Source organism: Corylus avellana, chromosome ca5 (genome assembly GCF_901000735.1).
Source record: "Corylus avellana chromosome ca5, CavTom2PMs-1.0".
NCBI lineage: Eukaryota > Viridiplantae > Streptophyta > Magnoliopsida > Fagales > Betulaceae > Corylus > Corylus avellana.
Window position 1 is genome coordinate 28,108,146 of NC_081545.1, and position 13,219 is coordinate 28,121,364.

The following is a 13,219-nucleotide window of genomic DNA, read 5'->3' on the forward strand; positions in this document are numbered from 1 at the left end:
CTTCCGTTAAATATTATTATTTGTATTAGTTTTAAACCAACCAGGGGAGATAATAGTAAAAAATAAGCTTAAAAAATTATATAACTTTACTTTTTAAATGAATGTTTTTAAATTTTTAGGGAAAAGTTAAATATAAAAAGCCCATTGTGAATAGGGGTGTAAACGAGCCGAGCTTGAGCGAGCTTCCCGTGTTCAAGCTTGGCTCGTTTAAATTTTACTCGAGCTCGAGCTCGAGTCGAGCTTAAGGGCGAGCCAAAAAAATCGAGCTCGAGCTAATAATAAGTCGAGCCGAGCCAGCTCGCGAGCTGGCTCTTATATTTAATATTTTTGTTTTAAATTTTTTTTTTAACTTCAAGCACTCTTAAAACGGCTTAAGAAGTTAGTTTGCATATGAGCATTTGTTTAGCCTGACTAATCGAGTATGGAGCCTGAGTCAATACAGCAAGACATTTGGTTTCAAAGAGAGAGGATATGCATTCTTTTATAGATAAGCAAACTTGGAGATTGATGTTTTCTTAACAATGTGGGACAAGTTAACATGTTGCATTCAAACTGCATTGGGACAATGCCCCCTACAAAAAAATATTTTTTTAACGTTTCTCTCTCAATTCCCCTCACCAGTCACAACGGATCTTCCACCTAAACTTTCGTTTCCCACTCTCTCACTCTCACTCACCAGACAGGTAGTGATAGTGTTTGGGTCTGTTTGATTCTTCAATAATTTATGCCTTTCGCAATCTTCCTCAATAGTTTTTGCTTGATTCTTCTTCCTTTCGTTTGGATATGCTCTAATTAAATCGAGGTCTTTTTAATGATTGCTCTCTCTCTCTTTGATCACGAAGGGTCTAGAATTTTTCATTCTCTAATGGTTAAATATAAATGTAATTTTAAGGTTTTAATAATTATGAGATTTATAATTAATTATGTATTACTTAGTTTATATATATATATATATATATAGACACACACTCGAGCTTATACGAGCTGTTCACGAGCTTAGCCGAGTCGAGCCGAGCTTGCTTCGTTTAATATTCGAGCTAGGATTTGTGTTCATGAAGTGCTTCATTTAATATTCGAGCCGAGCTTATGCGAGCCGAGCCCGAGCTTGCTCGCGAGACGTTTCGCTCACTTAACAGCCCTAATTGTGAATACTCTTAGCTAATATTAATAAGGTGGGTATTTGAGCAATATCTAGCATTTATCTATTAATAATCATGGTAAATTCCATTTTATCATTCTAAATAACAGGTTCATTTGGTCGGTGTAAGATGTTAAAAATTAAGCAATCAAACCCCCAACAATAATAACAATGTGTTTTTAACCACAACGTTTTCCTATTATTAAAATTTCTCTAGCGGCGTTTAACACGTTTAATCTCATATGGATATCGCATGATTACCTAAAAGCAAAAGACAAAAAAGTACATGTTAATTTGATCAACATGTCACTTTTAATGTTAAATATATCAAAAAGTTGGAGGGCAAAAAAAAAAAAAAAAGAGAAAAAAGGAGGCCAGTGGGAGTGATTTTTAAAGTAATTTTAAAATGAATTTTTAGAGTAATTAAAATTTAAAACCACGAGTGTGATTCTTTATTTTTAAATATACTAAAACCTACCTTTTTAATTCTACTAGGAGTAGCCTTTTTAGTGCTAGCTGAACTTAAAGTAATGGCTTTTGTGCAACGTCGAAAGGGTTCTAATGTTGTGGGATCGTTCGGATTGTCACAACATCTAGCAGATGGTTTGAAATTGATTCTAAAAGAACCTATTTCACCAAGTAGTGCTAATTTCTCCCTTTTTAGAATGGCTCCAATGGCTACATTTATGTTTAAGTCTGGTCGCTCGGCCGTTGTACCTTTTGATTATGGTATGGTATTGTCAGATCCGAACATAGGGCTACTTTATTTGTTTGCCATATCTTCAATAGGTGTTTATGAAATTATTATAGCAGGTTGGTGCAGTAATTAGGAGGCGGCCGTTCTGTCACCTATGATACTAGGACCAATAGGTAAAAAACTTCCTTTTCTTTTTGTTGATTGCATTATTTGCATAGACAACTTCTGTCATGTTCTAGAAAAAGTTACGCCAAAGCTTGGTGGGATATTGCCCAAGTGCTTGCACTTTAATTAGGATATATACATAATATGTATATCATTTTTTTTAATTAGGATATCTATATATATATATATATATATATCATCTTTTTATTCTTTTAAAATTCTCTTAAAGTTGATGTGATTTTTAAAATTACTATTAAATTTTAGATGAATCATATTTAAATTTCGATCTAATAATAATTTTGAAAGTTAAATCAATTTTAAAAAATTAAAAAAAAAATAAAAAGATAATAGTTAGCCTTACTCAATGCAATGTACTTATGCACTGCTGGGATTCTTTGGGTTTTTAAATATATTAAAATATTGCTTGCACGAGTCTCACTTAAACTGTTAAACGGGCCTTGTCACAGGAGATGGTGGAATGAAAAGGTTTTCAAAGAATCAAAGTGAAACTCATAAATTATTTGAATTAATTTAGTCCATAACTTTTTGGACTCTACGTAAAGATGAGAATACCAAAATAAAAAAAAACAGTTGCAACTCCTGACGTTGACTTCACCATAATAGCACCTTGTACGTTGAGACAGCAATCCATAAAGACCTGCCTGCAATGAAACCAGAGCATTGTTTTTTTTTTTTTTTGGGTCTCAGTGAATTCAACAACCTCTTAAAATGAAATCGAAGCAATTCTAAACCATCCGGTTAGTCGCTTGAACTATAATTTTATTAAGGGAAGAAAATAAGACAACATTTGATCATGATGATGATGAGAAAACAAGTCCACTCGTGCGAGTCGATTCTAAGAAGAACAGATTAGACTACATTCGACTCGTCCTTGATGAGCCCATGGCCCTGGCAATCTCCTTGAGCACAAACTTTTGAATCTTTCCGGTGGACGTCTTGGGCAGATCATCCTTGAACACCACCGTCTTGGGCACCATGTAGTGCGGTAATTTAGCTCTGCAAAACTCCATAATCTCTTTCTCAGTTGGATTCGGAGTCGACCCCTCTTCCCTCAAGCTCACAAACGCACAAGGCGTCTCCCCCCAGAACTCATCCGGCCGAGCCACCACGGCCACCTCGTTCACTGCCGGATGCGTATACAGCATCGACTCCACCTCCACGCTGCTCAGGTTCTCTCCGCCGCTTATGATCACGTCCTTTGATCGATCTTTGATCTCTAAATACCCATCTGGGTGCATCACTCCCACGTCACCTGTGTAGAACCAACCCGTTTCTCTCAGGCACTTGGCGGTCCCCTCCGGATCTTTGAAATACCCAAGCATCAAACACGCCCCTCTTAGCACAATTTCGCCGAGCGTCGAGCCGTCTCGTTTCACACTTGCCCCTGACTCCGTGTCCACCACGTCCACCTCAGTCATCCCAATTGTCCGCACTCCTTGTCTTGCCTTAAGCCTGGCTCTCTCCGACGCGGGAAACCTGTTCCACTGTGGTTTCCACGCGCACGACAGCACGACACAGGACGTTTCGGTCATCCCGTACCCGTGGCTCACGACGAAACCCAGTGACTCGGCTCTAAGCAGTATGCTCGCCGCTGGGGGAGCCCCAGCGGTGAGAATATGAACCGGGTTTCTCAGGGGTTGGTTGGTAGGAGAGTTTGATAGTATGTTGAGCACCACAGGTGCGGCGCACATGCGACTCACACCGTGTCTTTCGATCAGACGGTAGATTATGGGCGCGTCGAATCTACGGAGGCAGACGTTGGTCCCACCAACGGCTGCCATGCCCCAAGGGAAGCTCCAGCCATTGGAGTGAAACATGGGTAGGGTCCACAGGAAAACGGGCTGGTTTGATACGGACCAGTCCAGCAAGGCATTAAGAGCTGCAATGAATAATCCCCTGTGGCAGTGCACAACACCTTTGGGAGAGGAGGTTGTACCGGATGTGTAGTTCAATACCATGGGTTCCCACTCGCTGTCCGGACGGACCCACTTGAACTCGGGATCTCCTTTCTCCACCACCCCTTCGTAGGTGTCGTAGAAATGAACGGCTGATGATGACGGTGTCGGTGGGACTTCATTGTCGGTGATGAGGATGAGCAGTGGTGGTTGGACGTGTGGTGGGAAAAAAGCCAAGGCTTCGTTGACGAGAGAGCGGGAGAGGCAGTCAACGAAGACGAGCTTTGACTCGCTATGGAGGAGGAGGATGGAAACCATGCGCGCGTCAAGACGGACGTTGATGGTGTTGAGGATGGCGCCGGCCATGGGAACGGCGAAGTGGAGCTCGTACATGGCGGGAACGTTGGGGGACAGAACGGACACCACGTGGCCCCGCTTGATGCCGAGCGATGAGATTGATGAGGCTACTTGGAGGCATCGACGGTGGGTCTGAGACCACGTGTAGGTGGTGTCGTCGTAGGCAATGGAAGGGCAATCGCCATAGACAGTGGCTGCTCTTTCCAAGAAGCCTAGTGGAGTAAGAGGTGATAAATTTGCCGGCCTTGGTTTCAACTCTTCCATCTCTGTCTCTTTTTCTCCCCTCGCTCGTGTGTGTGTGTTTTATAGAAGTTTGAAGCCCCAAATGGGCCTTGTTTGAAGTTTGAAGGGCCCAAATAGGCTTCGATGTCTGCAGGCAATTGAACCTAGAAGCCACTGTATATATGGCATCAGTCTCGGGCCATAATACAATCATTCTGCAGGTTAATATACCAAAATGATCCTCGTATATATGAATCTTCTTCAAACTCAGTTAAAGGCATGTGATCTTGTTTCCATGTCATGTGGACACCGACAACGTCGTCGGGGACGACATGCGAGATGTGTTGCCACAAGTACTACAGAATTGTTCGAACCACCAATACATACCATGTGTTCCATGCCCTACCACTATATATACTTGAATGTACCTGGGTTTCCCATGTCGTTTTTACTTGTCATTCTTGCTCATTAATGAAATACCTGACTACTTTGTACCACACATCTGTGCTCTTACACACCGACGCTCGAACATATATATATATATATATAAGAAAATATATATCAAATATGGATAACTTATTAATCCTTAACATTTCTCATATAATATACAATGTGATAAGGATCTTATCTTTTGCATACTTGCCAGGCTTGCATTTGCTGAAAATCTATCCTTCAGTCTTATTCACCTTTAATCAATCATTAAAGGGCTGAAAAATCCATGACACTAGATTCACATGCGATGAAAGGGCCATATATATATATATATAATCAGTTTCTCTGCTAGAGCATTAAATGTTGTTGCTTCGAAGTTCTCTACGTTGCGCAAAATGAAGTAGATATTTTGACAAAGAGATAAATATTTGCACTTATGAGTTTTATTAAAGCCTATTGGCACAGCTCAAGCTCAAGCTCAAGCATGGAAGGACCTGAAGCAGATCGAGCTGCACCACACAACAGACATTGTATCGTTCCCAAAGAAATATTGAGCTGTCCATGTCCAGTATTTCAAACTCAAAGGATCTTCATTGGGAATATTTCCAAAAGCAATAAAGCCAGAGTTCCTTATATATAAGGGATTCGACAAATTTACCCACTTGCACAAATCCAATCATCCAAATTGAACCCAAAACCAGCTCGTATTCATATAATGTGTATAGAAACTTAAATGAGAGAGAGTCAAGTCTCACAGCTTCTACCTCTTTTACCAGTTGCACAATTTTGTCCTACGATAGTAAAGTAGGTTTTGGGGTTCAATTTTGTTCAATCGTTGTTCATATTAATTGTGAATTGTGGTGCTGGAGGCTGGCTAGCTGGCTGGATAAACATATTATTTCCAGCTTGTCATACATTTTTGAAAGTCACTTTCTTTGTCTTGATGAATTTAAAGTGCATGTACTTTCACTTTCTGTTCTGATGTGCTGTTGTGAAAAGCTTTTGTTAGGTGCCCAGGCAATGCAGGGCTTCAGTAGAGCTGCATACTCTTGTTTACTTCAGAAAAATGGTATATATATATATACCATGGGCTCTCTCTCTCTCTCTTCCGTCAGAACGTACAGATAATGCAAATGTAATTTGTCTTTGCTCATGTAGGTCCAAGTATGTTTTGGCATTTTTATCGTATATGTAAATTCTTGCCATTATGTATCAGAGATCCTGTACTGACAGATCAAGCAATTATATGAAATAAAACAAGAAGTTATTTCAAAAAAAAATAAAAATAAAGTAAATTCTTGCCTCAGTGATCCTGCTTTTCCTCTACCACCGTCAAATTATGCATCTGGACCGTTGGATGTTGATCCAACGGTCCAAAACAATTCACTAAAAATATAATAATAAAATATTACTTTTATTTAAAAAAAATCAAAGTAAAATTAATAAAAAAATTTCAAAGTTTTTTTTATAATAGCTGGCCACCACTATTAGAGGCTAGGGGTGGCTTCGGCCACTCCCAAGAGATAAAAAAGCCAATAATAATAATAACAATAATAATTTAATTGACCTTTGGGGTAGCTCGGGGACAATTGGGGGTGGCCGAAGCCACACCTGTGATGGCCAGCCACCACAACAAAACTTTACAATTTTTTGAAATTTTTTTATAAATAAAAGTAATATTTTTTTATTATTTTTTTAGTAGATTGTTCAGGACCTCCAGATGCATAATTTGAGACCCTCGAATTCCTTAAGAAATTCAAGGGGATTCCAGACTCAAAACATTCCAAACGCACACGATGTATTTAAAGGGTTTCAATTAGTGATCTTAATAATATGAAGATAAGGTCATTGTCAAATTAATGGCTCCAAAGGCAATTATTATAAGGCCTATAATAAGCTGTAAGAAAACTAAACAAGTTACTATTTTTCTTGAAATGCCTAAAAAAGACTAAGAGTTGAATTGCAGGGCCCTATTGGAAAGTTGTGAATAACGTGGTTGTGCCTTTCCTTGTAACCCTTTTCCTGTCTGCTCGAAAAATAAAAAGTGGTGCCCAAACCCGGGTGCCAACAGCGGCTCCCGGGCCACGAGGGGGCTAGGCTAGGCTTGTTACTTGAGTTGCACTTTACGGCCTTTTGCTGGTTTAAAACTGGTGACCACAACTTCCTCAGTTCTTGTTGTCAAACAAGAATGCATGTGATTTGGATTTCAGCATCAGCAGCCTCAATCTTTCTAGATGAGCACCAAATAGCAAGTTCAACAAACAATGAACTAATAACTTCAGATATGAATACAACAAAATAATTTTTTGAACAATAAAAACCGACGTAATATAGATCTTGCGGCTCTACTGTCTAAGATCGCAATTTCTTTTAATCTGACCAGTTCAGAAACTTCACCAAAGCTGAAAGATATAAAACTAATAGTTAACCGGAACTTGAATATAGTTCATGAGTAATGAAAGAGAAAGGAAAAACATCGTTCTAACAGTTGCACAAAAATTCTCCTCTTGTGTAATGGAAATTTCTCTGATCAACCCTTAACGGTTAGCCTTGGCAACTCGCTCAATCTCGTCCTTCTTCTTGATGGCATAACTGAAACATCAATGGATACCATCAATAACAAAAACAAATATGTCAAAACATGGAGGGTATGCAAATAGTAATAAATTTCTCCAAAGAAATCATTAGAGGATATGGGTAATAAGAAGAAAATCTAGGCCTCAATTACCTGTTGGAAGAACCCTTTGCAGCATTTATAAGTTCATCAGCCAAACACTCTGCTATCGTCTTGATGTTCCTAAAAGCAGATTCCCTAGCACCTGTAGTAAGCAGGTAAATAGCCTGATTCACACGGCGAAGTGGAGAAATATCCACGGCTTGACGCCTGACAACCCCAGCAGAGCCGATACGTGTAGCATCCTCCCTTGGCCCACTGTTGTAACAGAAGTATTAAATCGCAACTACAGAACATCATGCAAACATGAAAAGATCTTGGTCAAGGGACCAGAAAAAATCAGTACTTTATCATTTCAATACCTGTTGATTACAGCATCAACAATAACTTGGATGGGATTTAGGTCTGTCAGCAAGTGAATAATTTCCATTGCGTGCTTTATAATCCTCACTGCCATCAACTTTTTCCCATTGTTTCGTCCATGCATCATCAAGGAGTTTGTAAGCCTCTCCACAATTGGGCATTGGGCCTTACGGAAGCGCTTGACCGAGTATCTCCCAGCAGTATGTGGGACATAGGTTGCATGCTTGGCTGCAACCACACCTATGTAATCACTCAAAGATATGTCGCTAACCTACAAACCATATTGTCACGCCAACAAAATCAGTGGATAAGCTTCGGATAACAAACCTGATGACCAGTTATACCATTACTCATTCATCATTAAATTAGACATGTGATCGGCAGAGGCAAACTCCATTAAGTTAATTATAATGGATTTGGATAGAACAATGAAATTGAAACCATGTTAAAAATCGAAAAACAACATTGTTTTACTTGCACGGATAAGGACAAAATAAGAACATTAATTACTTAAGAGGACTAAAAAATATATTTTACACTTGACATTTTTGGAAAAGGATCCTCTCCATTTCAAATCCCCTCTATTTCTTCCAGTTAATGCATTTAGAAGGGTAGTGTTGTCAAAAAAAATTAACCTAAAAAAAAATTGGACAATTTTGTCCTTCTAAATGCACTAACTGGAGGAAATAGAGGGAATTTGAAATGGAGAGGATCATTTTCTGACATTTTTGTATTGTTTTCTCAAGCAAATACTTCATTGGAGAAACAAGCACTAGGGATTAACATGTGTAATGCCAGAGGCAGAGTGGATAGGGATAGCTGTAAAAATATTGCAGTACATAGCCCCGATGGGCTAAGTTGCTTGCATAAAATTTTCAATCAAATGCGTTCTCCTTTCTCTGACCGCTGAATAAGATGAAAGAAAAGTTTTCATGAATTAAGAGCAGTTTTCAAAGCTCAATGTGGGAACAAAAAGATATTAAGTGCAACTCCTCAACTAAAGATCAACGAACTTCAAGGAAAATAAAGATAATACACTTGGAGTGTGTTTGGAAATGCGATTTCGCACATAAAAAAATACGATTTTAAACCAAATTGCAGAAAAGATATAGTTTGGGAGTAGGTTTTTAAAATATTGCAATTTGAAAATGTAGCTTTAAGGTAATGGGATGTGTTTTTGAAAACACACAATTTTAAAGGCTAAACTCCCATATTACCAAACGCTGTAATTTTAAAGATCGAATTTTCAAAATTCACTATTTACGATGGCAAACCCAGCCGACCCTTAGAAAAACAACTTCTTAATGTGAAGCTTAGTGTCGGATCTACACAGAGGCGGGCAGGGGCACCCATCCCACCAAAAAATATTTGAAATTTGTTTTTAAGGGTAATTTTTTTAGCATTCTTGACCCTAGCCCCTACTCCTCCTTCCCCAGCCCCTACTTATCCTCCTCCTCTTCTTCTCTGCTTGGACATATGCTTGGGTTGGCTTATTAACCTCTTCTTGAAATTCTGAATCTGTAGGATTAGTAAATTAAGGCAAGTTTCAAAAGGTTCCAAAGAGATAAGGTTTTAGTTAGACTACTATTTATTTGAGGAGAGATTGATGGTTGAGAGCAGATGGCTCATGGTTGAACCTAAAAAAAAAATCAAAAAAGAAGAAGAAAGAAGAAGAAGCAAAGAGATGTAGCTTGTAAAATGAAAGAGGTTGAAAAGAAAACATCCAAAACATTTCAGCTACGAACGAAAAATGAAAACAAAACGCAAGAGAAGCATGGGTGCTACCTTGCGGAAGGCAAAACGAAAAAAGAAAAAAATTTATAGGAGGATGAAAATGGAGCAGACACGTGGGTGCCACAGTGATGAAATGGTGTAGATAAGCAGGCTTCGGGAGGCTTCTAAAGGGGCACGTTTTGGCGTGTTTGTGTGAGATGAAAAAAAATAATAATAAAAGAAGGACAGCACCTCTGCTGGTTTGCAGGAAAAGAAATAAAAGTAAAGAAAAAATCCTGATGCTTGTGGTACTGTTCCTTGACACACACAAATCATTCTGGAGTGCAGTTGCAAATAGTCTGCATCTAGGTGCCAAAATATACAATATATTGTTTCATATTATTGTATTTATTCATTAAATTTTGGGACTTACATGAGATACCTAAAGAACCAAGAGATAAGAAAGGAAAAATGTTAGGCTTACAAAACTTTTTACCAAAAAAAAAATACTTACAAAGTGATGTCAACAAGATTAAATTTCTCAAATTTGGATTCATCTTCTTCTCAATCATGTTGTGCCACATCATTTTTGTAATATATATATATATATATATATATAAGCCTAGCATTCATTGTAAGAAAAATAAAATCAAATTCTCAAGGGCCCTAGATAGTTACTCGTTAACTATGGTGTTGATAACGTGTATTGTCAGCAAAATGCATATATTGAAGTACAAAGAGAATTGGTCAGCACAATTTGTTTAGTGTTAGGTTTGAGACCATAAACATAATTATTCTTGATACTAATTAAGAAAATATCCATGTTGATTTTTGAGTAAACCGTATTAAAGTATTATATTATTTTATATTAATCCCGCCCCTACATGAACAATAGCCTAGCTCCGCCACTGGTGAAGCTCAAAACTACCAATACATTAAAAGTGGCAACATCTATCATGTGGATTTGGCAAAAAAACTAGAAAATACTGTAAAAAGGTAGTCACTCTAGAGTGAAGTATAGTTATTGCATCATCGGGTGAATCACTCTAAATATATATACATATATTCTGACCGTCAATCTATCTGTTGATGCAGATGCATTAGAGTGCATCGAATCCACTCACTTCCCAAGTGTCAACGGTATTCTACTACGACAAACAGCAAGTTCAGTTGCTTATAGGCTACTCAAATCTCGATTCTTACCCTAGGGTATAACATCTCGATACATGTCTGACATCTTTTTCCCATAAAAGAAACTACTTCCACAATTATAATCGAAAACATATAGAAAATAACACGAATCAACTAAACCACATCATTTTCCTATACAGAGAGGAAATCTATTTAAATAAGTAAACCTGAACGTCCTCAAAGGTCCAACGATTGAAGAGCTTGACTTCAAGAGTAGAATTCTCTTGAACTGGAAGAGCAGCCACATCAGTTGCCATTTTTCTTTCTAATCAAATACAATGAAAAAGTCAGAAAAGAGATTCATAACGAGATATATCTGAATGCATATTATCTTACAGAGACGGCGATGAGAGAAAGACCAACCCTCACCTTTCCGAGAGCAAGAGACAGATGGAGGGGGAGAGAGAGAGAGTCGAGAGTCTCGAAGCGGCAGGAGTAGTGTGATATTGGAGCGTGCAGGACCTACAAGAAGAAACCCTAATCGATCTTAGTAATAAAAAACCCGGGCCTAACGAGAATGGATCAGCCCGGCCCATTTGCTTTCCTTCTGAGTTCATAACTTCAGACCCCGACATAGTAATCAATTGATGAACAACAACAAAAAAAATTATATATATATATATTTGGGGGAAAATATGCTTTACTCCAATGAAGTATCCACGCATTTGCATTTTACCCCAAATGTTTAAAAAGTGACGAAAGACCCCATAATGTATCTGACATTGGCAAAAAAAACTATACATCCATCCATCAAATCTGTCTATTTGGACAGAAACTAAGTCACGTACATGGCATGTGACATTTCTCAACTGAAACTTTCGAAAATGCACTTAGGGTAAAGTGTAAACATAAATGATTTCAGGGGGTAAAGTGTAAACATAAAAATAAATAAATAAAAAAAATGTTTATATTCAAAATTAAAAAATAAAATAAATTAATAGAAAAAACCAAAAACTAAACCTAAACTTAAAACATAATGTTTATATACAAAATAAAAAATCAATAAAAAAAATATTAAAAAGAAAAAGAAAAAGAAAAAGTGGGAGGTGGCCGAGCCATTTGGGGGTGGCTCGGCCCCCTCGATTTGGCCAAGGGGGTGGCTTGGCTACCCCCATTCGGCCGGTATGAGGTACCGAACCACCCATGGGTCCCATGGGGGTGGTTCGACCACCTCATATGGCCGAAACCACCCCAAATGGGTTTGGGGGTAGCCGAGCTGTCCTCATTCAATCGGTCTGGAGGTGGCTTGGCCAAAGGGGATGGCTCGACCCTCCCTCACTTTGTTTTCTTTTATTTTTTTTTTAGGTTTTAGGGGTTTTTTTTTTCTTTTTAGTAGTTTTCGATTTTTTTGTCTTTTAATTTCTTTTTTTAATTTGTATATAAACCTTTTATTTTAAGTTTACGGTTTAGTTTAGTTTAGTTTTTTTTTTTACACTTTACCCCTGAAGTCATTTATGTTTACACTTTACCCCCAAGGTCATTTTTCGAAGGTTTTGGTTACAAAAATGTCACGTGCCACACTAGTGACTTAGTTTCCGTCCAAATAGACGGATAGTTCTTTTTGCCAACGGCAGATACATTGTAGGGGTCTTTTGTCACTTTTTAAAGATTGAGCGTCAAAACGCAAATATGTTGATACTTCAGGAGGTAAAATGTATTTTTCTCATAAATTTGTAAACCTAGACTATGTTGCTCTTCAAAGGCCTAAATCAAATATTTATTCCTTTAAATGTTTTATAATGTTACCGGTTAAGTTTCCTTAAATGCTTCAATTACCTAAGTAAATGTTTTAATTTTTCGTTACATGATTTTAATGCTATGTTAAGTTTTCAAACATGTGTCACTCGAATGATTTTTACCCATACTTGGCTAATATGCCTTTCTTTTCTTTTCTTTTTAACATGTCCGCACAAGGAGAGGAAAAATGAAGAGGAAATTCGAACTAGTAACGTCTGATTCATAAGATGTAGTCCCCAGCAAATTGATCTACTCCTTAAGAACTTAATACGCTCCTATTTAAGGAAACTTTCCATAATATGAAAGGAAATCTTTCATAAGGAAATAAAAATCCACCTTGTCGCATGCCATACAATAATGAGATAAATGAAAGTGTGAAAGAAATAAAAGAATGAGCATATGTTGAGTAAAATAAGTTTTAAAATTTATTCGGCCTAATAAAATTTATGGGCCCATTAGCTATGTGTGGCCCATTATCCTAACAAAGTATTAGGGCGATTAGGGATTCAACATTTCATAAACATGTTTCATTAACGTGCTCACACATTACCCATCTCTACTGTTCTGCACGTTGTGACCATAACCAACGACCAGAGGCAGTTATAGGCTTATAG

General features: G+C 37.9%; 2 protein-coding genes across 2 annotated transcripts; both read right to left on the reverse strand.

The window, feature by feature from the left end:
* Positions 1-2,759: 2,759 nt before the first annotated feature.
* LOC132180896 (2-methylpropanoate--CoA ligase CCL4-like) lies at positions 2,760-4,958 on the reverse strand. The gene has a single exon (XM_059593883.1). The coding sequence runs from the start codon at positions 4,535-4,537 to the stop codon at positions 2,876-2,878; it is 1,662 nt and encodes a 553-aa protein (XP_059449866.1). The 5' UTR covers positions 4,538-4,958; the 3' UTR covers positions 2,760-2,875.
* Positions 4,959-7,192: 2,234 nt separating this feature from the next.
* On the reverse strand, positions 7,193-11,322 carry LOC132182535 (small ribosomal subunit protein uS7). The gene is made up of 5 exons (XM_059595810.1): positions 11,238-11,322; positions 11,036-11,133; positions 7,964-8,235; positions 7,656-7,859; positions 7,193-7,519 (listed from the first exon to the last, which is right to left on the reverse strand). The coding sequence occupies exons 2-5, from the start codon at positions 11,123-11,125 to the stop codon at positions 7,465-7,467; spliced, it is 621 nt and encodes a 206-aa protein (XP_059451793.1). The 5' UTR covers positions 11,126-11,133; positions 11,238-11,322; the 3' UTR covers positions 7,193-7,464.
* Positions 11,323-13,219: the final 1,897 nt, after the last annotated feature.